Consider the following 23,426-nt stretch of genomic DNA (forward strand, 5'->3'; position numbering starts at 1 on the left):
CAGAAAAATAGACACTTAGAATATAAACTCCTACAATGTTTCTAATTCCATGGCATATTAAAGCTTCACATGACCCAGACACAATACACCTTCAACACACCAGTGGCTCCACACAAGTCTGAGACCAAGCCTATCTGAGACATGCTTTCTTATGAAGAAATACAATCAGGGTGGGGGTGGAAGAAAAGAGAGAAAGGACATAGAAAGAGCAACCCAGCTGTCCTCTGAACTCCTAGGAATCACCCCATCCCAACCCTTGCCTCTGACGGTTCACAGCCAAACACCGATGGACGGGAGAAGCTAGGACGAGAGGATGCCATTTTGTTTGGAGGCAGATACGGCAGCTCCTTGGCTGCAGGGCTTCTTCACAGGGTGATCCCAACTTTGCATTTTGCCCTTCCCGATCTCATCCAGGAACAGATTATTAACCTGCACTAGTTCTAATGAGCATGTCTTTAACTCTGGGAATTTTCATGAAGTTGGAAGCAGAGGAAAGTCCAGTCCTTAGACAGAGTGCAAAGAGCTGCTGAAAACACTTCACAACCTCTCAGCTACTGCACTGTGCCTTTGAGATGGGACCTCAATAGTGGTTGTTAAATTCTCTGCCTGGGGATTTCACCTACCACTTATGAGTGCTATTAAACCCGGCAGTTTTCCCATGCGCTACAAGATGGTAAGCGCTGCCTGGAGGGTATGTGCAGGAGTTCTAGGCTCTGTTGTCAGACTCCTCCCAACTTTGCTCAGCAGCCATAGATACGTCCCCCTCTTGGTTTCCCATTCTGTGCACAACAATAATGCTACTTACCAAGCACAAAGAGGTAAGATTCACCAGCAAAAGATGCTAAAGAAATGAAAAAAAAAACCCAACAAAAAACAACAACACACGCTTCTCAAGGGATCCATCCCTTTATACCATTTGCATTTAGGCTTCAGATGAAATCTAGTGCTTTATCTTGTTGCTTTCTAACTCACTTTAGCAGGCTCCTGTCCTGGATAAAGAGATTTCCTCTCCAGGTCAGGGTAACATGTCCACATTTAAGATATGGCTCACTCCTGTCTAGTCCAGCTTCATATACCAAGCCCAGCGGCAGGCAGAGACAACTTCTCCAGATATCCTTTTTCTATGCCTAATTCTATTTCTGCTCAGTGATACAGTGAAATTCCACGCAGAAGTATTATGAGCTTGACTGTCTTTATTTGTTTAACAGTTCACATTTTCATTAAGCTGTTGCTATTCGGCAGCCAGTAATTTCATTTGTGTGATAGCCATATTCATCTCACCTGTATGGGTGTAGATGTTATTCTCCTTTTCTTCTGGCAGAAGAGGCAAAAATCAGCCATGATAGAGCCAAGACATGACTGGGAATTCTCATGTCTGTTTGCAGATTGGTGTGGGATATAACTTCTACCTGCTTTTGTGAAACATCTCCAAAAGACTAGGGTCACAATAAAGAGCCTACAGGTAAATTTAAAAAAAAAAAAAATTGTATTGGGAGACTACCTCCGCTGTGCAGGTAAAAAAACCAAAACCTGAAATTTCTTTGAGCAGAATCAGCCCCTTTGACTCAGCACTGCAACTCTTCTGCATCAGAAGCCTATTGCTGACTGAGCATTTACAGTATTTGAATATCAGATTTTAAAGAATTAATTATGTGTCTAACTCTTGCCAGTCTTTAAGTATCTTGAAATATCTGGTCCCAGGAGCTGCAAGATCTGATTAGATCACAAGGAAGAGAAACCTCGTTGGTTGGCCTGCACCAAGCCCCAATTAGACAATCCTCTACCAAGTTCAGGCAACTAGACAGAGAAATAACAAGCACTTTGAAATGTTAATGACCTGAACTGAGACAGTCATATGACCCAACCACACCTCTTAGAGGTTTCAGAAGTCACCCAAAAAACCCTAAACATTTCACTTTGCCACTCCTCTTTAGTACATCAAGGAGTGGAGGAGCAGGGAAGCCCTGCCCGCTGCATGAGCACTGGGTCGGGAACACACAGTCCAGGCAGGAGAGCACTGCATATTCCCGCCAGGCACAACATGCGAACTGGAACAAGAGGCTCTGGACAGATTGGGAGGCCATGGAGATGTTTAGTCATGTGATTTCATGCAGATGCCCAACCACAGGCACACCCAGGTAGCAACCTGCATGAAGCTGCATGCTCAGCCCTGAATGTAGAAGCCATCATAGTCAGTATCTCAGCAAGACAGATTTGTTCTGAGCAACTGCCCACCGGCACCCAACATAACCGATGCAATTAAGAGAATAGCAGATAAGATGCCCTACAACCTGAAACATGAATCTGAGCAAACAAAGGGAGAATAGTGAACACCGGGAGATGCATCTTTATTTCTCAATCAATGTCTCCTCCTGCATAAATTCCAAATCCTTCTTTCAAGATTAAAAACCTTTACCATGTGAAAAAAGCTCAGAATTTCTCTAGCTCCTTCCCGTCCCTTTCCCTCTTCAGAGAGCACCCCAGTAGAATACCAGAAGCTAAAATAAGCCAAAAAAGCCTCCTAAATAATTATCTCTCATCTCCTCCACTGCAAATATACGGTCCTGCATCTGTGTCAGGACAGAGACTTGCTTCCATCTGTCTCAAACACATCTTTTCCAAAGAGGACCTAAAGGTCCAATATTTAACAGGAGCATCTGAAAGTGTATTAAGAGACTGGAAAAGAAAGTGACGGTTTCTAAGTGTGCTGTTCGCTTGTCTTGTGGACGCTGCCCAAGTGGAGGGGGAGCTTTCTTTTTTTTTAAATATGACAAATTATGCTGGTCCCATCTTGTAATTACCCTCAGTGTGCAGCATGTCTGTTCATGATAGATACCAGTGCAGCTGCTTAGGTGTCTGTTTATCTGCTAGAAAAGTATTGTCTATTTGGAACCAACTCATCCTAAAACAGTAGCCCCAGAAAGGGGAGAGAGAAAAGGGAGGGGGAGAGAGAGATGAGGGAGTTGTTGACTGGGAATACGTCCATGCTTCTGCTGCAAAGGTTCTGGCAAAAAGCGAGCATCATATTTAGTTTTAGCTACATCCTCTCTTCTCCTCTCCTAGACCATTCTTTTCTAGTGTCACTCAACACCTCTTTACACCCTCCTTCCCACAAGGCCCTCACCACTAACATACATTTCATTTCATACTTGCTACCTGTGGAAACAAAGCTAGCCCATAGCTGCCTTCTGCAGGTCTGTGGCAATGCAGAGGAGCTCTCAGGACCCAACCTGAACAGTCCGCAGTTAAAGATAGGTAAAATTTAAAAGAAAAACAAAACAGAAAGGATGGGGAAAGAAAGAGTGAAGCGAGGGAGAAAGTACAAAAAAAGAAAAAGGCAATAAAAGGGTATTTATATTTTGTGTTTAAAGAGACTTTAAGCAGGAACTTGCCAATTTTACGTAGCCAGGATTAGAACAGAATGAACTCGAACACTTCGTCCTTCTGCAGAGCCCTCTGAGCTGAATTTCACTCTCTGCAAAATGGCCAATATAGAAATAAGCTCATAAATCCCTGTGAAGTAAGTAACTTCACATTACTCTTGGGGAAACAGAGGCAGGGACAGATTCATTAATCCAAGTAAATGAACTTGTGAAGCAGCCTGGATTTCTGAATCCTCATAATGTCCCATACAAGAAACAGCACCCAGGACTGAGCAATTTCCGTGCCATGCTGCCGGCACAAGCAAAGCAAGACACTTGAACAGATGAGAATGTTTTTAGAAATGAAAAATACAGTCGTTAACCACACCTGCCCTAGCCAGGTAAACATGCATTCTTATTAAAACATGTTGTATTACTTTGAAATGGCTCCCACCATTTCACTTGTTGCATTGTTAACACCAAAGACCAAGGTCACATCTGTAAGATGCTGCCTCAAAGCCTGTTGAGTAGCAGAGAGCTGCAAAACCTGTCTGAACGGGTGGGTACATATTCCAGTGGCTCAGCACTGCCAGGGTTAGCCTGTTCGTAATACCCAAACTAGCAAGGTTAGGGATGGCTTTGATGTCATCATTATTCTGAAGCCTGTGCATATTCTGAGAGGATGCTGCTACAGGCTGGTACTCTGCCTCCTGCTTACCAAATACAACTTCCATGTGTGCACAGAGGAAAGCTGGGTCTTTTAAAGCTGTTTAGACAGTTATATGTACACAAAGAGCTTTATAAGACATTTAGGTTAAAGAACTGTTGAATCCAGCACTGAATCAAAGACCTGACTTTTAAGATAAGGAACTGTCCCTTAATTTTTTTTTTTGTGTGTGTGGTGGCGTTGGTTTGTTTGTTTTGAAGATAATGAAATTCCACGTGTAAGATGGTATCAGTCAGTTGAGCTTAAATTGTGTAAGGTCATTGTCATTACTGTGACTTAAAACTGAGACTTGCGTTCAGAAAGCTCAACATAAATTTTGGGAGGCAATAAAAGTTAACAGAAAGTCTAGCTGCTCCCACATGCGGAAGGCTAATCCTACCACCTCTTGTCCACGATCGGTCCACAGCTACATTCTTACACATGAATGGTCTGAGGGCATCTACTGACAGCTACCAAAGCACCATCCCTGGATGATGCTGACCAAAGGCCTCCAAGCACCAAGCTCTGAATTACACAAACTGAGCCCGGCCCCACTGATGGCAGCCAGCCTTAGCTTTTCAACCAGCCTGGGAAGGAAACACGGGCGTGCAAACACAAACGCACACCCCAGCCCACCCACCACAGGGGGACAGGCCGGTCACTTGATTTGCAGAGAGCTTTTCTGTTCGTCAAACTCTACTTACTGCAGCATTCGAAGAGACAACCCACTCCCCTTTTCACATGCTCTGCGGTAGCCATTTCTCCAGAGCTGCCCATCATTTCCTTATCAAGCAGTAAAAATGTAGGATCACTAGAGACACAGCTCAGCCTTGCTGAGATTTCACTCTCTCAGCGGGTTGTAAATGCCCCTATAATGTTGGCTTTTTTAATCTTGTGTTATTATTACCCGCGGCTGCCATTCAGTCTGCAGAGAATAAAGCGCCAAGGCTTTCAGGACCCACACAATGGCTCTGTGCGTTTGCCAGCGGCTGGACAAACAATACCTCTGTGTTTCAGCTTTATTGGAAACCTTTCTGTTGTGGGAGTCTTGACTGCATGTGTCCCTCCACTCCGGCAATGCAGAGGTGTGAACGTGTTCCCACAAATTCATCAGTGATTTCAGGAGCACGTGCCTCCACGGCTGTCTATAGAACCAACATGAAAGTGTGTGGGCAGCTGCCTGCAAGCCCAGTGCGTCCCTGCGAGCCCTATGGGGGTACACAGATATGGGCCTGTAGAGCCAGTCTGTCTTCAATACAGATCAACCAGGGTTACAAAGCTGAACAGGGCCCCTCCATGAATAATTACGTTCATCTCTGTGTAAATGGTGTTGCCAGGTCATATGGAAGTCTGATTATGTATGACATAGCTATGAAAATGTCAAAGCTCCACTTCCCAGAAACATGTTCTTACATGAAATCTTGGCTTCTGCTTAAAACTAAAGCACCCGAGATCTTCCTGTTTGCAAGGAAGGCTTGAAAAGTGGAACAACAGAAAAAGCACAAATTGGAATGCAAACAAGATTTGAAAAATGCAGGGGTCTTCTAATTTGGGAAGACTGATTTTTTTGGTCAGTTCATTATTGCTTGCAGGGGACACTGCAGACGTATGAACTCTTACAGAGCTGCAAATATTCCCTTACTCAAGAAAATGAACCATGCTGCACACTCTTATATTTAAAACCCAAGAGAGAAGTCAGAAACTCCCCCAAAACCACAAGGTTGACTTGTAAAACTGTTTAGAAAGACGCTGGGGTTATTTAATTTGCCTTCTGATTTTGAGCACCTGTGTCACATTCTCATACCACTGCTGTCTAGGCAGGAGAGCTAGATTTTTTAATTTTATTTATTCCTTCATTTTTCTTTCTTTTTTTAAATAAAATCCAAACTAAGTTTCTCATGTACTTGTAAAACTTCAGGAACAACTCCACAAAACTAGGGCAACAGAAAACATGCCAAATACTTCAAGGCTTGGCAACAGTGAGTGCCTGCCTGTCTCTCTGTGGCAGGAGGAATGTCTGTCTCAGCCAATGTTTCCGAGTAAGAATGTCTCATCCTGATAGCCCGTGTACATATAAAACACCTATGCTGTCAGCTCTCCAGGAAAAGACCTTGACATTTTGCAGGAAACCATATCCCCATCTCCCCTGAATATCAGCAGAAGGCAGAAAAACGTGGTAGCTCTGAAAATGTAAGAATCAGGTGCTGCCTTCAGCAAGAATTCAAGTTAAAATGGAAGAGGCAGTGCTGAAATGAGCACAGGCCAAGGCACTGGACTTAGGAGTACCAAGGAAGCACCTTCCAGGTTTCCCAGACCCATGTCCACAGCTGGCCTGTCCCACTCCTCCTCTTATGAGCCAAGAGAAGAGATATTTTGAAGGGGAGGAAATTGAGGCTTTTCTACTTTTTAAAAACAAACAAACAAATCCAAAACCTCCACAAATAAAATGTGAATGGTTTCAGCACATAGTGTATTATTGTTGCAATATTATGTGCCTCATGCACCTGAAGAGAAAAACTGCAACCCACTCTCTGAGCTCTAACTTTATGGTAACTGGGCTGGCATGGGAAGATGAGCTCTGCTCTCTGCAGACAGAGTAACTAGATTGCAGTGTTCTCTTCCCAAAAAGAGTAACGAGGTGCCGAGAGAGCCTGCAGAGGTGTCAGAGAAACAGATGCTATTAGACCCTTCGCAGGCCAGAGACAGATATAAGAATAACACAATACCAGCATAACAGGACCTTATCAACAGCCTTGCAAGTGCTAAGAAGTGGAAGCTGAGCAAAGGCTGTGACATCTGTCTGCATCACAGCCCTGCTTTTACTGCCTTCTGACTTCCTACACCATCCATGTGTCCAAACAGCTTTGAAGCAAGAAACAGCAAGACAGGCAGGTGAATCTGAACTCCTATCAGCTGTCTGAAGAGACAGTATGAACACCTTACGTTTCAGTAACACTTCTCATCCACGTTTCTGAAACGTCCATTCAACCTCAACGCTCCAAACCACAGAAGTAATATCTGCCCAGGTAGAGACGGGCAAATAAACACAAGTTAAATGACTGCTCAAGGTTGTCCAAGGACTACTAGAGAGAGACACACATGCCTAGCAAGTAGATTACTCTTCCCTTTTGAAAGGCACGTAGACACACACACTCACGCACTGGGGATTGAAGCTGCTTAGCCAGGTGTGGAGCCTGCTGTGATCAACACAGCTTCACTGAGCAGTGACTCTTCTTGCTGCTGTTTCTCTGGTGCTAAAATGTAAAAAAGCAAACCTTTGTAACAAAATTCATTCAAACAGATGCAAATAGGGATGGGAGATTTTGCATCCGGGCTATACATCCTATACATCCTATTTGTCTGCTAGTTATTAAATTACCCACAAGCCATCAACAATTCAAGACTCTCTCTGAGAGGCAGAGATTAACTAGGAATTGCTATGCAGAAATGCTTCTCATTTCTCTCTCTAGCGAGATCAGCCTCATGATGAGTTGCAGACATTTGGGAACAAAGGTGAGCTTTCCTGCAAGAAATGAGAGGCACAGAAAGATAGGAAAATGCTACTACAGGGAAGAGAGGATTTGCAAGGTGAGAATCTATCAGGAATGGTTTCACACACACACTGCAAGCCACGGACTCTGATCAAATGCACTCATGTATCTGGAGCACAGGAAGCCGTACTTCTGTCCAAGCACTAATGCAAATGAGATTTTCAGTGAAAGACAATGAAGCCAGTATGTAAATATTAATTTAACAATCTAGTTGACAAAGCCTCAGCTGATCTATAAATATCTGGTTTATTAGCAGGTGATGCTGAAGGCAGCTATCCTGGCTCCTCTTCCCACAATCCCCTGTGCCATCTTGTTTTTATTGACCCCAGAGATGCGGTGATTTGACTGTACGCAGCTTGCTTCACCACCACTACCTGCAGAGTAGCTACAAACACTTGACAATACAATACATATTTATCAAGGCGCTTACACGACAAGGATCCTGTGGCACTATGCACACAATGGCTCACAGTCCTCAATTAAAGGGAGCAAATGGTTTACAAAACTAGAAGAATCATGCAGCCTTACTTTTAAGCAGGAGGCAACTGAGGAGCTGGTCATTCGGATGCCATCAGGCACTTAAGGAATGACTGACTCAGATCCAGAGCCAGGCACTATCCGTTCGCATTTACACTGCAGACTTGGTAAATTAAGCATCAAGAACAAGAATACCTTTAACAACTCTAGGCTGCCAAAGCAGCATTTTTCCATCTCAAAACAAGATGTCAAAATCCTGATCTCTTTCTCCAGTTTTATTTCATCTGGAATTATTATTTTATAATGCATAATAAATCTAACAAATCTTCACCATCTCTTTGGGCCGCACACGCGGGAATCCCTTTTTTCACCCAGGCACGAGACAGCTGTTTAACAACGGACAGCAACACCAAACCGGAGTTTGGGGCCAGCGGTCAAGAGCATTGCATCCTGGTAAAACTGATGCGGCATTTGGATCAACACAACAGAATTGCCCTGTCTGCAGTATGGCCAGCCTCCATGGGAACCACGTGAATTATGATGTTTTAGACTATTCATGGGGATTTGTATATATTCTCCAGAAGTCTTTAAAGCCTCAGTCTTCCTCTTGCAGCAAAGAGCAGCAACAATGTACTTGATGGGTTGGGCTTGTAAATAGGCAGATTGAATTAGACGAACAGAATGGACTTTGTTATCCCTCCCTCCCACTTGCTTCAAGTTTCTAAAGAAACCTCTGAAGACAAGAAGTTACTATGTTTCTCCTACCCATATGATAAGCAGAAAGAAAAAATTAAACCCCACACAATCAATGCTTTTTTTTTTCCTCCATAAGGTCCATCATATTCTTACAGCTTGCCAGTGGCCGGCTCTAGGGTTTACCCCGACAGGGAACCTGCTGTGCTGGGCACTGTATCAACCCTGGCAAGGGTAGAGGACTCGTGACAGGGAAGTCTACACTGCAGTCGGAGCGTGCAGAGGCGTACTGGAGCTCTGCTGGCAGAGTCCAGGTACGTACCCTGCACACAGTGTACCCCGCTGCTGCACCCTCGATTCTCAACAACTGCTCACTCGATTCAGTGACAAACATTTCCAGAACACCCACTTGTGCTGCCATGGCATGGCAGATATGCTCTAAAAGATCACAGTCATCTTTGCCAATGGCAGTAAGGTTCCCTACGCAGCAGGCTTTGGACACAGAACTGTTCCTTCATTTGTCTGAAGAACAAATATTTGCAAATTTTGTTTTTAAAAGTTTTAAATACAAGGGTTAAACTGATATTTATATGATTGCAACCCTGTGATAGTCTTGCAGGCTGGCTTTTATGACCACTAGGGTCTGTGGAAAGGAAACTTTTGCAATAAATTTCACTTACTAACCTATCTTTTCTGAGTGGATGGCCTTCTGTTTTCCATTATTTATGGAAATAAGATAGAGGACTCTGACTTAGCAGAATAGAAACTTAAAGCCATGCTCAGAAACCCTGAGGAATTAGTAAGAGAAGTGCTACACGTTGCCAAATTGATCATAAATAATGAGTTGTTCTCATTAATCAATTACTAAAAAAACCTACTATAGTAATCATCTTTACTATATTATTAACTCTAATAAAATTGTCATAAATCTAATAGCAATAGATGTAAGCAGCACCAAGGAAAAACTGAAACAATTTACATAGTTCAGTAGGCGCAGGATGCTGCAACAAGGCTGCAGAATAACCTTCACAGGAGAAATCCACACAGTTGCTGTCTCCTTGGTCTTTGATGTAAAGCTACTTGTAAACCTGCAGTGCCAAAAGACTCAGAAGCAGCTTGCTCTCTTCCCCAAACCTCTACTTGTGCCATTTCCTGTAGCTCTTGCAAAGGTGCTCCTTCCTTTGTCCGCTGTCTCCTTTTCCTATCAGCATATCCATTGCCCAGGTCCTTGATTTCACAGCCCAGCCAGTTGTAATCCAGGAGTGCTTACAAGGCAGGACCCGACCAAAAGTTTAACTAAGTTTCATTTTGTCTGAAGTAAATTTCAATCTACCAGAGCACAGATGAAATCCAGCTTATCCAGAGTAATTCATTCTTCACACTTGTTTAAACATGGTCACTCACCGAGGACAGACTGGCAGCCTTCTCTGTGGGTTGTAGACTCCACCGCACTGTTAGGAACTGTGCTGAGACAAGTCCACATCACATGTCAGTGGAGATGGACTGCATGCTTCAGCTCTGGGATGGAAAGATCAAACTGCTAGATAGGTTCTCTTCCTTGCCGGGTGCGCTAGTTTTTATCAACGGGAAAAGCCAATTAAAGTTGATAAAGACACGTTCTCTGCTGATTTTTCCTTACTGCCCACTGCTCAGTGCTAGTATAATGGATAATGTTCTGCCTGTGGGTGTATTTTCTAAGATCTGTCAGTTCTGACAGCATTTTGGCACCTGGATAACTCAAGATTTATACCGAGGGTCCAGGATTGCACCATTTCTCAGTAGCTGATGGATACATTTTTCAGCAGGGCTTCCCTAATTAAAGGGCTAGAAAGAGATGGGATCAGATTGATAGGTTTTGCAGTCAGATGTTTTATGCTTAGTTTGATGAATTATAAATCACCTTTTGCAACTTTTGGAACACATGAGAAGAGCATGCAAGAGAAACTACAGCAATGTGCCCAAAATATCAAAATATAATTACTTATTTTCAAATTCCACCTCTGTCCTTATGGCAAGACCATTAAAGACTTACTCAAGAAAAGCAATGCTCATTGAAAAGGGAAAAAAAAATGTGTTTTTTATATATATATAAATATATATATGTGTGTGTGTAAAAGAAAACTGATGCTACGAAATGAGACACTGCTGCTCTGGAGGTACTCCCACATGCAAGTGTTTTGCCCCAGACAGGACACAAAAGGTGCAGCCCTCCTCCTTTGAGCATCACCTTAGGCTGGGAACACAGCACTGGTGTTTGAGTGCCTCACACAGCTCAATTAGCATCCTCCCCTGCCAGACCAGTAGGAAGGTTTGCCTTGTCCTCAGCTGTCACAGCTAGAGAAACTACTATCATATTTAATGCTTTGACTTTAATACCCGTAAAGCTGTGTGAAGACAATGTATTCTGTGCTGGCTTCGTTGTCTCTGTCACAGCCCCTTCCCTATATATAATGAAATGTAACTCCAGAGAGGCCAGTGGCAAGATCTTTCAGAATAACCACAGCTTGTTCTGGTCTTAAGGAGATCTGCAAGTACTGAGCTCCTCTTGGGGGGGTGAGGGGAGAAAAACAACAAACCCCCCAAAACAGGATGTAAAAGCCCAGTATCACAAAGTGAAAGTTCACAAGTTCCTTGCCACTAGAGGGTTGTTCAGAGCAATGCAGCCTTAAAGCCATAGAAAAAGTCACAGAATAACCATCTGGAACGGGGGAAAATATTTGTTGGTAATTTAAAACATGAAACCAAAGAAATACAATGCAGAGCAACCAGGATGTGAAAAGCATTTTCAGGCACTGAGAGGTTAAAACAATTATTTGAACAGCTGGGAAAATTAAAATGGTAAAATAATAGCTACCCTTCAAAATTCTACAGATGTAAAGAGACTCTTCAATGAATAACTGATAAAGGGGAAAAAAACATTTTTAAAGAGAAATTGTTTCATGCATGAAGGTCACACAAGTAACAGCTCCTCTTAAGAACCTGGATTTTCAGACTTCGCAAGAGATAAAGTGGTGGGTTAACACAGCAGTTTTTTACCTCTAGGGACCACCCAGGGTCAAACCCTGAATACTCCAAGTTACACACAAAAATGACTTCAGGCGTATCCTTTCTACTGCTTTTTTGGAAACTGTTCCCCACCACAGCAAAAGCAAGGTCACAGAGGATCACACCAGAACTGGGAAAGCAAACAAATTGCTACAACAAGAAATTCTCCCAGCACTGGCAGAGCTTCAATGGCTGCAGCAATTGGTGCAACCTTAGAGCAGAGCAGTTCAGATGATCTTACCACCCCGTTATCCAGAGCTCCCCCTTACGAACAGCCTGCTCTGGCAAGAATGTGGTGGTATGTGATTTTTCAGAAAAAAACTGAGAGCCTGTAATGAGCAGCTTGACTATTCAGGAAGGGTCTAAAAGGAAGAATAATGCCAGTCAGGATTGCAGTGTATGAGCCATGGTGTTCACAGCACTGCTCATCAGGACAGGGTACATGGACAGACATATCCAGAGGACTCAATGCTCCAGCAGAGCCATTGTCAGGACAGGAGGAGCTGCAAGAACACAGCTGGGGAAGGTCTATCCCCCACCTGGCTCCCGCTATCCTCCTCATGGGCAATGACTTCTCTCTCTCTACTACCTATTTTAAAACAAGAAACCAAAAATTTTCAGAAAGTCGAGAAAAAATTGACAACTGAATATGTAGCACTGCAGAGAAGAAATCAGCTGCATGGTGCCAGCTCTTGTTTCCGCTCCTCGCCCACTTCAAATGCACAACCTCTTCCACAAAAACACTGAGCAAACTGTTACAAGGACAGCAACTGAACACACCTCATCAGAGTCCAAAAACATGTATCCTTTGGCAGAATCCATCCACCCAGCAGTCAATTCTTCTATCATTCATACATATCATTTCACCAGTCTCCAACTAGAAAGTCTTAACTATTACTTTTTTCTTTAAGTCAAAGAAAGAAGTTAGACAGCATAAACGCTGAGCTCCTCCTAGAAGAGGACTTTTTCTCTCATCAAAAGAATTTGTTATTCCAGCATTATTGTAGCACTTCTGAAGAACCAAGATATAGCCTCCTCAATCTGTACGTTTCTTCTCTCCAGAGCAAAGCCTTCTTCAACGTACTCTGAACACGGTCATTGTACTTCTCCAGTTGACAATCATCTGGTAATGAGTCCTGATGCTGTCAGGCATCTCCTTTGATGGGTTAGGCTGCTCAGTAGTCAATTATACTAAAAGGAAACATGAAGAGGATGAGCCTGCAGCCTTCCCACACTTCTTGCTGCAATCACCTTGAACACCCCCAGCTACACAGACCAGGTTTGACCACTTCAAGGATCAGAAACGTCCAACATGTTGCAGAAAGGAGTAGTTCTTACCCTGTGTCTATGCCAAACCAAAGTAGCCTGTGACACAGAAAGTAACATGGCTGACAGAAGGTTATCCATAAGAGGTCTTTACCTTCCCATGGTCCTGAGGGACCCTGCGACACATTTTTACAAGAGCCAGGACCCTGGTATTCTGCCAGACTACATACATTTGGTCTAAACGAAAATTATGACTGCAGCTTTAATTCAATATGCTCTCCTTCGCTTCTGATCCTAATCTGCTGGTAAGAGCTGTTGGACCGGTAAGCACCTGCCTTTTTTTTTTCCCTTTAGGTGACTACATCACCATGCTGCCGGAATAGATGCCAGCCGCTGGAGTTGCACAGCAAAACCACGTAGGAAATTCACTGGCTGGGTACGTAACCTGCCTTAGCAGAGCTGCTACTCATCCTGGGAAACCTGCAAATCCATCTCTGGTACCTAGTCATGGCACTGGTTGTGACAAGAACGTGGAACAGGAATATCCCAGCTTGTCCCCTCACCGTACCAGTGTGATGATCAGTCATCAGTCTTTTACTTGCCCATGGCAAACAGCATCCTGCAAGGTTGATGTGTAGTTAGGTAATATACTTTGGGATCCTTCAGGGTTAAAAAAAAAAGAGTGCATATATCTGACAGGATGAGAAAGAAGCTGAAGCAGAAAAAGGTGTGAGACTTACACAAGCACCCACACCTTTCTACCCTCCCTCCATGGAGTCTCTGAATCTTACCCTTGTTTCCTGGAGTCAAACTCCCCTGTGCCAAGCAGCTTTCATGTTCAGTGAGGAGCACAGGATTACTCTACATCCTTATGAGCTTCCAGTACTCAGAACCCAAAGATTTCTTTGCTCCTCTGATCAGCCATGTTCAGATGCATATTTAAAAATAAGACAGACACTGAACTCTGTCTTGCCCCCTGAGGGAACTGCAGCCTCCTCTTTCCAAACTGCCAGTTCAGTGCTGCAGGGAATAGGCATCCTGGTGTCAGCTCCAATACAGATTTTAAAATGAAAGGAATGCAAACAAAGGGACAGAAGAGAGGAAAGGAGGGAGTGAGAGAATTCAGAGACACTGGAAGGAAGCAGGTGAAAAAATGAAGACAGAGGGGAAAGGAGAAATCTGAGCCCAAACTCTAGAAAGACGTGAGTAAATAAACAGATAGAAGGAGGAGGAAGCAGCAAAAATAGGCAATAGCATGTGTCTAGCTTGCTTGTACATACTGTAAGAAAAATCCTATAGGTGCCCAGAACTGCTCACACTAGAAGGTGAGGAGCATATCACTCAGTCATGGTGATATCAGTGAGCCACACACAGTTTAGAATATATGTGAAATATATGTTCAGGTCGGCAGTGATGAGGTAGCCGAGAGAAGTACAAAGACAATCAAAAGGGACTTTAGAGAACTGGGGTGCTTACTTGAAGGATCAGGAGCACAGGTAGTGTTTTCCTTCATCCCATTGGTAGCCGGGAGACATATGTAAAGGAACAGGAAGTCCCATCTCATTAACACGTGGCTCAGAGGCTGGTGCCAGCTGCCAGCGGTGGAATTTTGTTGTTTTTTTTTTTGATCATGGGGCAGTTTACATGGCACCAGGCCTGCTGGAGACAGATGGGGTTCACCTGTCGCAAAGGGGGAAAAGGATTCTGGCTCAGGAGTTAGCAGGCCTCATTGAGAGCGCTTTAAACTAGATACGAAGGGGGAAGGGGATAAAACCAGGCTTACTAGGGTTGAGCCTGGGGGTGGCATGCCTGTGTTGGAGAAGAGATCAACAGATCAACTGAAGTGCATTTACACCAATGCACGCAGCATGGGCAATAAACAGGGAAACTATGATGTGGTCGCCTTCACGGAAACATGGTGGGATGACTCACACAACTGGAGCGCTGCAATGGATGGCTACAAGCTCTTTAGAAGGGACAGGCAAGGAAGGAGAGGTGGAGGGGTAGCCTTGTATGTTAGAGTGTTTTGACTGTCTAGAACTCAACAACAATAATGATAAGGTTGAGTGCTTATGGGAAGGCCAATAAGGGAGATATCCTGGTGGGAGTCTGTTACAGACTACCCAACCAGGATGAGGAGACAGATGAAGTACTCTACAAGCAGTTGGCTGAAGTCTCACAATCTCTAGCCCTTGTTCTCGTGGGAGACTTCAACTTACCAGGTATCTGCTGGAAATACAACACAGCAGAGAGAAAGCAGTCTCGGAGGTTCCTGGAGTGTGTGGGAAATAACTTCCTGACGCAGCTGGTAAGCGAGCCAAGCAGGGGAGGTGCCCTGCTAGGCCTGCTGTTTAGGAACAGAGAAGGCCCTGGTGGATGATATGGTGGTCGGAGGCTGTCTTGGGCTCAGCAACCATGACATGACAGAGTTTTCAATTCTTGGAGAAGTAAGGAAGGGGGTCAGCAAAAACACTACCCCGAACTTCAGAAGGACAGACACTGGATTGTTAAGGAGTCTGGTTAACAGAGTCCCTTGGGAGGCAGTCCTGAAGGGCAAAGGAACTCCAGGAAGGCTGGATGTTATTAAAGAAAGAAGCCTCAAAGGTGCAGAAGTAGGCCGTCCCCGTGTGCCGTAAGTCGAGCAGGCGGGGGAGAAGACCGGGTTGGCTGAAGAGTGACCTCTGGCTAGAACCCAAGAAAAAAAGGAGAGCTTACCACCTTTGGAAGAAGGGACAGGTGACTCAGGAGGACTACAAGTATGTTGTGAGGTTATGCAGGGAAAAGATTAGGAAGGTGAAGGCCCAGCTGGAACTTAAATTGGCTGCCGCTGTTACAGATAAAAAATGTTTTTATAAATATATCAGTGACAAAAGGAGGGCCAGGGAGAATCTCCCTCCTTTGTTGGATGCGGAAAGTAACCTTGCCAGGAAAGATGAGGAGAACGCTGAGGTACTTAATGCTTTCTTTGCCTCAGCCTTTAATAGTCAGACTGGTCATCCTCAGGGCTGTCAGGCCCCTGTGCTGGGAGATGGAGCTAGTATGCAGAATGAAGTCCCAGTTGTTGAAGAGGTGGCAGTCACCGACCTGCTCCTTCACCTGGATGTTCACAAATCCATGGGGCTGGATGGGATCCACCCGAGGATACTGAGGGAGCTGGCAGAGGAGCTCGCCAAGCCACTCTCCATCATTTATCAGCAGTCCTGGTCAACAGGGAAGTCCCAGATGACTGGAAACCAGTGAATGTGATGCCCCTCTACAAGAAGGGTCGGAAGGAGGATCTGGGGAACTACAGGCCTGTCAGCCTGACCTCAGTGCCGGGAAAGGTCATGGAGCAGATCATCTTGAATGCCATTACGCGGCACGTGCAGGACAACCAGGGGATTGGGCTCAGCCAGCATGGGTTTATGAAAGGGAGGTCCTGCCTCACTAACCTGGTCTCCTTCTATGATAAGGTGACCCACTTAGTGGATGAGGGGAAGGCTGTGGATGTTGGCTACTTGGACTTTAGTAAGGCCTTTGACACTGTCTCCCACAGCATTCTCCTAGAGAAGCCGGCTGCTCACGGCTGGGACAAGTGCACTCTGTGCTGGGTTAAAAACTGGCTGGGCAGCCGAGCCCAGAGAGTGGTGGTGAATGGAGTCAAATCCGGTTGGTGGCCAGTCACGAGTGGTGTTCCCCAGGGCTCAGGGTTGGGTTCAATATCTTCATTGATGATCTGGATGAGGGGATTGAGTGCACCCTCAGTAAGTTTGCAGATGACATCAAGCTGGGTGGAAGTGTCGATCTGCTGGAGGGCAGGAAGGCCCTACAGAGGGACCTGGACAGCCTGCATCATTGGGCTGGAGCCAACGGTATGAGATTCAACAAGGCCAAGTGCCGGGTCCTGCACTTCGGTCACAACAACCCCATGCAACGCTACAGGCTTGGGGAGGAGTGGTGGGAGAGCTGCCTGGAGGAAAAGGACCTGGGGGTGTTGGTTGACAGCCGCCTGAACATGAGCCAGCAGTGTGATCAGGTGGCCAAGAAGGCCAATGGCATCCTGGCTTGTATCAGGAAGAGTGTGGCCAGCAGGAGCAGGGAGGTGATCGTGCCCCTGTACTCGGCACTGGTGAGGCCGCATCTCGAGTACTGGGTTCAGTGTTGGGCCCCTCAGTACAAGAAAGACATTGAGGTGCTGGAGTGTGTCCAGAGAAGGGCAACGAAGTTGGTGAAGGGTCTAGAGAACAAGTCTTATGAGGAGCAGCTGACTGAGCTGGGGTTGTTTAGTGTGGAGAAGAGGAGGCTGAGGGGAGACCTTATCGGTGTGTACAACAACATGAAAGGAGGTTGTAGCGAGGTGGGGGTTGGTCTCTTCTCCCTAGTAACAAGTGATAGGATGAGAGGAAATGGCCTCAAGCTGCGCAGGGGAAGTTTAGGTTGGACATTAGAAAAAACTTCTTCACCGAAAGGGTTGTCAATCATTGGAACAGGCTGCCCAGGGAAGTGGTTGAGTGTCCATGCCTGGAGGTATTTAAAAGAAGGGTAGACGTGGTGCTTGAGGATAAGGTTTAGTGGTGGACTTGGCAGTGATAGGTTAGTGGTTGGACTCAATGATCTTAAGGGTTTTTTCCAACCTTAATGATTCTATGATTCTGTGAAACATCCACAGCTTGCATTTCAATCACAGAATATCACAGAAGCACCCTAGAACAATTTATCCTTGCATATAGCTCAAATGTATGCTGTACACTGTCCTGAACTAATGAAGACCCACCCCAGTGCTAGCATGGCATTCCTAACCAACTTGAATTCAGCACACCACAAAACAAAATAAAACAAACCAAGAATACTATGGAGAAAATAACTCGGCAGTGCTATACAACACTTGATTCTGGTGCCAGTGTGTCAAAATAGGGATTCCTCAATGTCGCATGCTTCTAGATCCTGCCCAATAGGGTTGGCAAATTTCTGGTTTTCAAGCTTAAGACAAGGATTCCTAGTAATTAACTTCAAGGAAATAGTTTTGAAAGCCTTAAGACACTATTGGTCTATTGGGGCAGGGCGGGGAAGGTGGCAGGGAGAGAGGGAGATGGATAATCATGAAGCGCATAACTAGAAGTAAACTTACAAATAAGAAATTCCAAGTCAGAAGTCAGGACAGGTTCTTACAGCCCTACAGCACACAACTCTAGAATCTCATCAAAACTTCAGTGGCACTTGAGAAGTTTGTGCCAAGATCAGGAAACACTTCCAACTGTTGATTCTGATGCAATTATCAGGAAGAACACAAGCTTGCCTGAGGTGAAACATCCAGTATGGTGTGAACTTTCCATCCTGTTGTCAGGATGGACCAAGTACCATGCTCAAGTACAAATCAAACCTGATGAAGCCAAGGAAAAGTACCAACAGAGCGAGAAGAGCAAAACAAAGGACAAAGATGGAGCAAGAACCAAGGATTACAAGGAAGAGTAGGGACAGTTACAGCCTAGAAACTTGCAGAGCAGTTCAGAGCCACTGAAGAAATTCCCTCACATACCTGGCTGGTGGGTCCAAACATCAGTCGGATCCAAACCTGCTGGAGAGATTAACTGCAGACAGCTACAGATTAACACACAGTCCTTATAACCTTTTATCCACACGACAATGTACTAGACTGCTGTGCTTTGGAAGACTCTTCTCGAGGGAAGATGCCTACTTCAACCTCCAATCACCACAACACTCCTACTGCTTTATGTTGTCCCTTAAGAAAAGCTTTTCATAGCAGCCATGAAAGCTTTTTGCACTGAACAGCTGGAACCAAAGTCAAAGCACAACCTGGCAGTTTTCTTGGCTGAACAGAGATGCCATTGAATCCAAGAGTCACAGGCAAAAGCCCATATTGACAAAGGTTTGAGACAGTGGTTCAAGATATCAAGAGAATCAGAACTGCTATTTGCCGGATTTACAAGAAGAATATTTTGAACCTTATCCTTCTGCTACAGCTGGCACCTGGGGATTATCTCTCTTACTTCTCTCCCTTAAATAATTTTTCCATAACACCTATCAAAGCCACCACCCTCCCAGCAGCAGCAGCCAGGACTTGCTGTCAGGTCTCCCCAGATGCTCAGATTAGCTAGCTCTCTTCTCCATGTGGGAACTCTCAGATCCCACAACTTAGTGAAGCAAGGATTTGGATCTGAGACTCAAGTTTCCATGAGGGGATTTCTGTTATTATAGCAGATCTGGTTACAGACACAGCCACTGTGAACTATGTGACAGGATATGAATCCTCTTCTATATATTCCTGCTGTGTGATCTCACTCTTCATTTCTTCACATCCCCCTTTTCTCTATAGTATTGCAACACTTCATTGATTCAACACAATCAACAAGAGAGCATGAAGGCAGAGGCAGGCTCTCAGATTGGAACAGCTGGTTTTCTTGATCGCATCATGTCCCAAAGAGAGGTAAGGAATCACAAGAAAAGAGGCTGCTTATTCTCAACGGCAAACAACAACACACCGGAGAAGAAAGCACAACCCTGCTGACTGTGAGAAAAAGGCAGCAGTGGGATTTTGAATATATTTCACACTCCTTGATGGATCATGCCTGAAGATTTTGTGGGAAAGCGAAGCAGAGAGGAAACCACGCTTCAAAGCCTATCGCTATACTCACAGGGCCTGTGAAAACTTTCTAAATACTATCCCCTGCTATACTGTCCAAAGCCCACATGCAGACCTGCTGACACAACCAATTCCTCAATGGCCACATTCCACAACTACTATGCCCTGCTCCCAGTAAGCTTTGGAATAAGCTCCTGTCAGTCATACCAAAGTGGGCTAATGATAGATGGACAAGGATTACCAGCGGGGACTGAAAAAGATGGTCAAAAGTCATTGACCCTGTGACCAAGCTCTGAACAAAGGCTGCTACACATAATAGCCACCCACATCACAGCCAACAACCACACTGAGTACCCACCTGTGAGCTGACAAATCTTAGGCTATTCCACGCACAGCTGTCTGTTGCACTAGTCCTTGGACAGCACAACATTGCAAAGTCTCCTCTTCCCACATCTCAACCACTGTCCTGCCTCAACACGCAGCAGCAAAAACAAGCTACCAAGGAACTGAAAACTGTCTGCCTGCGGATCAGCAGGAGAAGGTGCTCAAGCCAGCAAGGTTCAGCAGCTGCTCTGCTCTGCAGAGCTTACGCTTCCCAAGCATGAAACATTTGACTGAACAACACAAAAAGGGGTGCAGGAAGCAAGACTGCAAGCTACCTTAAATCCATGAGCTCTGTTCTTCTTACAGGCTGCTCACACCTAATACCGTATCTTTTACCTCGTCCTAAAATAAGAGAACATGCATTAAAGGATCAAGCTATTAACTTCTGAATGCTGGGCCATTTCTGTAGCCCCCTCTTGCAACAAGGGTTTTGCTTCCGTTTCTCAAAAGCAAAGAAGGAAATCTATACTTGGACAGAGACGGCATATTCCAAAGGACAATACCTTAAAAAAAAGCTGCTCTCTTTTCTCAGATGCTGAAGCACAAGCCAGCCCCTCAGACATCTAGGCAAGTCAGAGCATTCAAGTGGGAATTAGCAGTTTCATGAGCAGCAGAACTGAAGTAACTTGGATTCCTCCAGATTCATGTCTCAAAGTAAAGTTCCTCTGTGACCAAACTGATGTCTAATAAAGGGCAAGTCAATACCATTCCCCCCTGTAAAAGCACTGCTGGGGTCCCTTCCCTCCACCTAATTGCCTGCTTTCACAAGATATACAGGAACTTATTACTTCAGAGCCTTTGTGCCTTCTGAGGAACATGACCGCAACTCACCAGCAGCTTCAGAGCACGCAGAGAATGGGACAGAAACCAGGCTCTCAGACGCACAACGGTACTCTCAGAGTACCGTTTCCTTAATCAGGGTAAAATTCCAGACATGTCTAGGTGGGAGCCATACGTTCAGGGGAAGTGCTGGTGCATTAAACCCAGAACAGTGTTACCTGTGACACTTGAGCAGGCTCTGCCCTGCTCTCCAGGGGCTGCTCTGTATATGGCAAAGCTCCTGACCTTCCAACATCTGTTCAGTTTTTTATACAAAAGCAAGTCAGGAACCTGTAAGGCAGTACAACATCTTTGTTGACACTTCAGTCCCTGGGAAAGAAGCGTTCCTTTGGCTTTGTGTCAGCCACCTTTGGCTATGTCAGAAAATAGTGCATAGCCTGTTCGCTCAAGCAAAGCCGTGTGCCTGTGCAAAGGTTCCCAGCAAACAGACAGGAGGCGGCAGCTGGAGAAAGGAGACCTGGGATCACTGCAATCTCGCCTTTTATGATTTACCCCCATGTACTGAACACAGCCTGGCTCTAATCCATCAGTGCAAGAAACCTGCTGATACACCTACATGATTGGAGAGAGACTTTCCTGCATTTTATGGGGTTCTATGGCAGCAAACGTCAAGGCTCAGCAAAACAAGAAGGCTCTAGGAGGAACTGCCTCACGCAGCCTGGAATCTCTCTTGCTCATCTTCCAATCAGCATACATTTGATATTGCATTAAGTAAGGAACTTGTGTGCATTCTGTTGTCTCAAGTGTATACCATAGCTTTGCGTGCACATAACCCCCCATCAGCACAAGCTAGAACAAAGTATGACTTTCACATTTAATAGCTTTCAAAATGCTTGCTCTTCTTGAACAAAGTGGCACCCCATGTGCCTCAGATGTTTGGTAAAGGCTGGAAAGAGGGAAATTCATTAGAACATTACACCCTGTCTATCCTCAACAATGAGCCTGCTTTTGTTCCAGAAAGGTCAGTCTGGAGTCTGTACCGAAGCTTCAGGCTCTGCGTAGCTTTTGCAGAACAATAAGGTGGTCACTGGTGCAGCACAAGCTCTCCACAAAAATTTCTCTAGTGCACTCCAGCCCTATCACAGTGCCCTCATCATGTCAGCTTGAGGCACACACAGCTGGGAATAATCTTACCTGGATCGCAGTGTCCAATACATTTTTCAGTGGCTGTCGACTTCTACAAGACTTGAGAAGATTTCCTGAGCCTCAGGATACTCCTGAACACACTTAGGCTTGGTACTAAAAGACAAAATGCAACTTCAATGTGCCAGGAGAAGTTAAACAGCCACCATCCTTGGATCCAGAAATATTATGGAGCTTATTAAATCATGACAACCCTAAGTAGGCCACCTTCAGCACTACTGAAGACAAAAGCTCTCAACTGTTCCTGCTGACCAGGCCTGAAGGAAACCTCTTGTGTTCACACTCAGCAATTGGTGTACACCTGAATCGTGTCAGAGAGTCCAGAGGGTCATTAGAAGTGCCAATATAATTTACTGGCATATTGTGTTTAGTTGCAGCCAGTGCCCCAAAAGAAGTATACATTTTCTGCCTTCTTCCGCCCATGAAAATGAATCAGTAGAAGTGTCAGACATGAAATTAAGATGGCACTGAGATGGGACAAACAGTCATTCAGTCTTCTTTCTAATTCCTTTGGAGAGATCAACAAGTTTCCATACCATATCTATAACCAGAAATTCTCCTATTCTGTCAAAGAGCTTCTTTCATAAAGTTATCAAGTACATAATTGAAACGAAGTACATTACTTGCCCTGCTGCCTCACCCAGAAGATAAAAACCTAAATTCTTTGATAATTAGAAACTTTCTGATTTTTTTTTTAATCTTATGCCAATATACTCCTCTAAATCACACAGTTCTTCCTGAAGTTTATACCACAAAGATGTGTTTACTTACACTTTTCTGAACCTCTTTCTGATCCTGAAGCATGCATGTAATCACTTTGCCAACTACAGTTTCAACCTTTGATCCAAAGGCTTACAGTCCTATCAGTGAAGAGCCTCTTCTAGAAGAGTGTCTTTTAAACAGAAGCAGTGCAGGCACCCACCATGTAGCTGGGCACTGCTTGTCTGATCCCCTAACAGGCAGCCCTACAAAACCCACAACTCAGTTCAGTCCAGTATCACTTACCTAGTTCCAAAATAGTCAAGAGATCACTACATAGAAAAACCTCAAGGGCAGAAAAAAGGTGCTGTTAATATAACATCTAAACAAAGGTGTGTCTTAGAAGCTTAATTGCTTAAGTAGCTGGGCTGGGGCACCACACAGTACTAAAGAGGATAAACTCAGAACAACTGCAAGCCATGAGTAGGAAACATCATTCAGAAAATAAGACAAATGTAAAAGTTTTAGAGAAGTCCGCTCTGAATGAAGGGAGAAAAAAAAAAATGTTGCAGCTGCTATCATCTCACAAAGTTTTGAGCTTGTTTTTTGTTCAGTTATCTGATTTCCTGAGGATATATATTGTAAATTAAACTTCAAACAAACAGAAAGGAGATTTGAAA

General features: G+C 44.7%; 1 protein-coding gene across 4 annotated transcripts in view; it reads right to left on the reverse strand.

The window, feature by feature from the left end:
* CHCHD6 (coiled-coil-helix-coiled-coil-helix domain containing 6) overlaps window positions 1–23,426 on the reverse strand; it is a 118,248-nt gene that overhangs the window by 8,527 nt on the left and 86,295 nt on the right. For 3 of the 4 annotated variants that reach the window (XM_064453753.1, XM_064453755.1, XM_064453751.1), the window contains one exon: window positions 3,383–3,475. The exons of the other annotated variant lie outside the window; for it this stretch is intronic. In XM_064453753.1, the coding sequence (XP_064309823.1) occupies window positions 3,398–3,475 (78 nt within the window). In that variant the 3' untranslated portion in view covers window positions 3,383–3,397. Of the gene's footprint in view, window positions 1–3,382; window positions 3,476–23,426 lie in introns of those variants that run through there. 4 annotated transcript variants of the gene reach the window in all.

Source organism: Phalacrocorax carbo, chromosome 6, assembly GCF_963921805.1.
Source record: "Phalacrocorax carbo chromosome 6, bPhaCar2.1, whole genome shotgun sequence".
NCBI classification, from domain to species: Eukaryota; Metazoa; Chordata; class Aves; order Suliformes; family Phalacrocoracidae; genus Phalacrocorax; species Phalacrocorax carbo.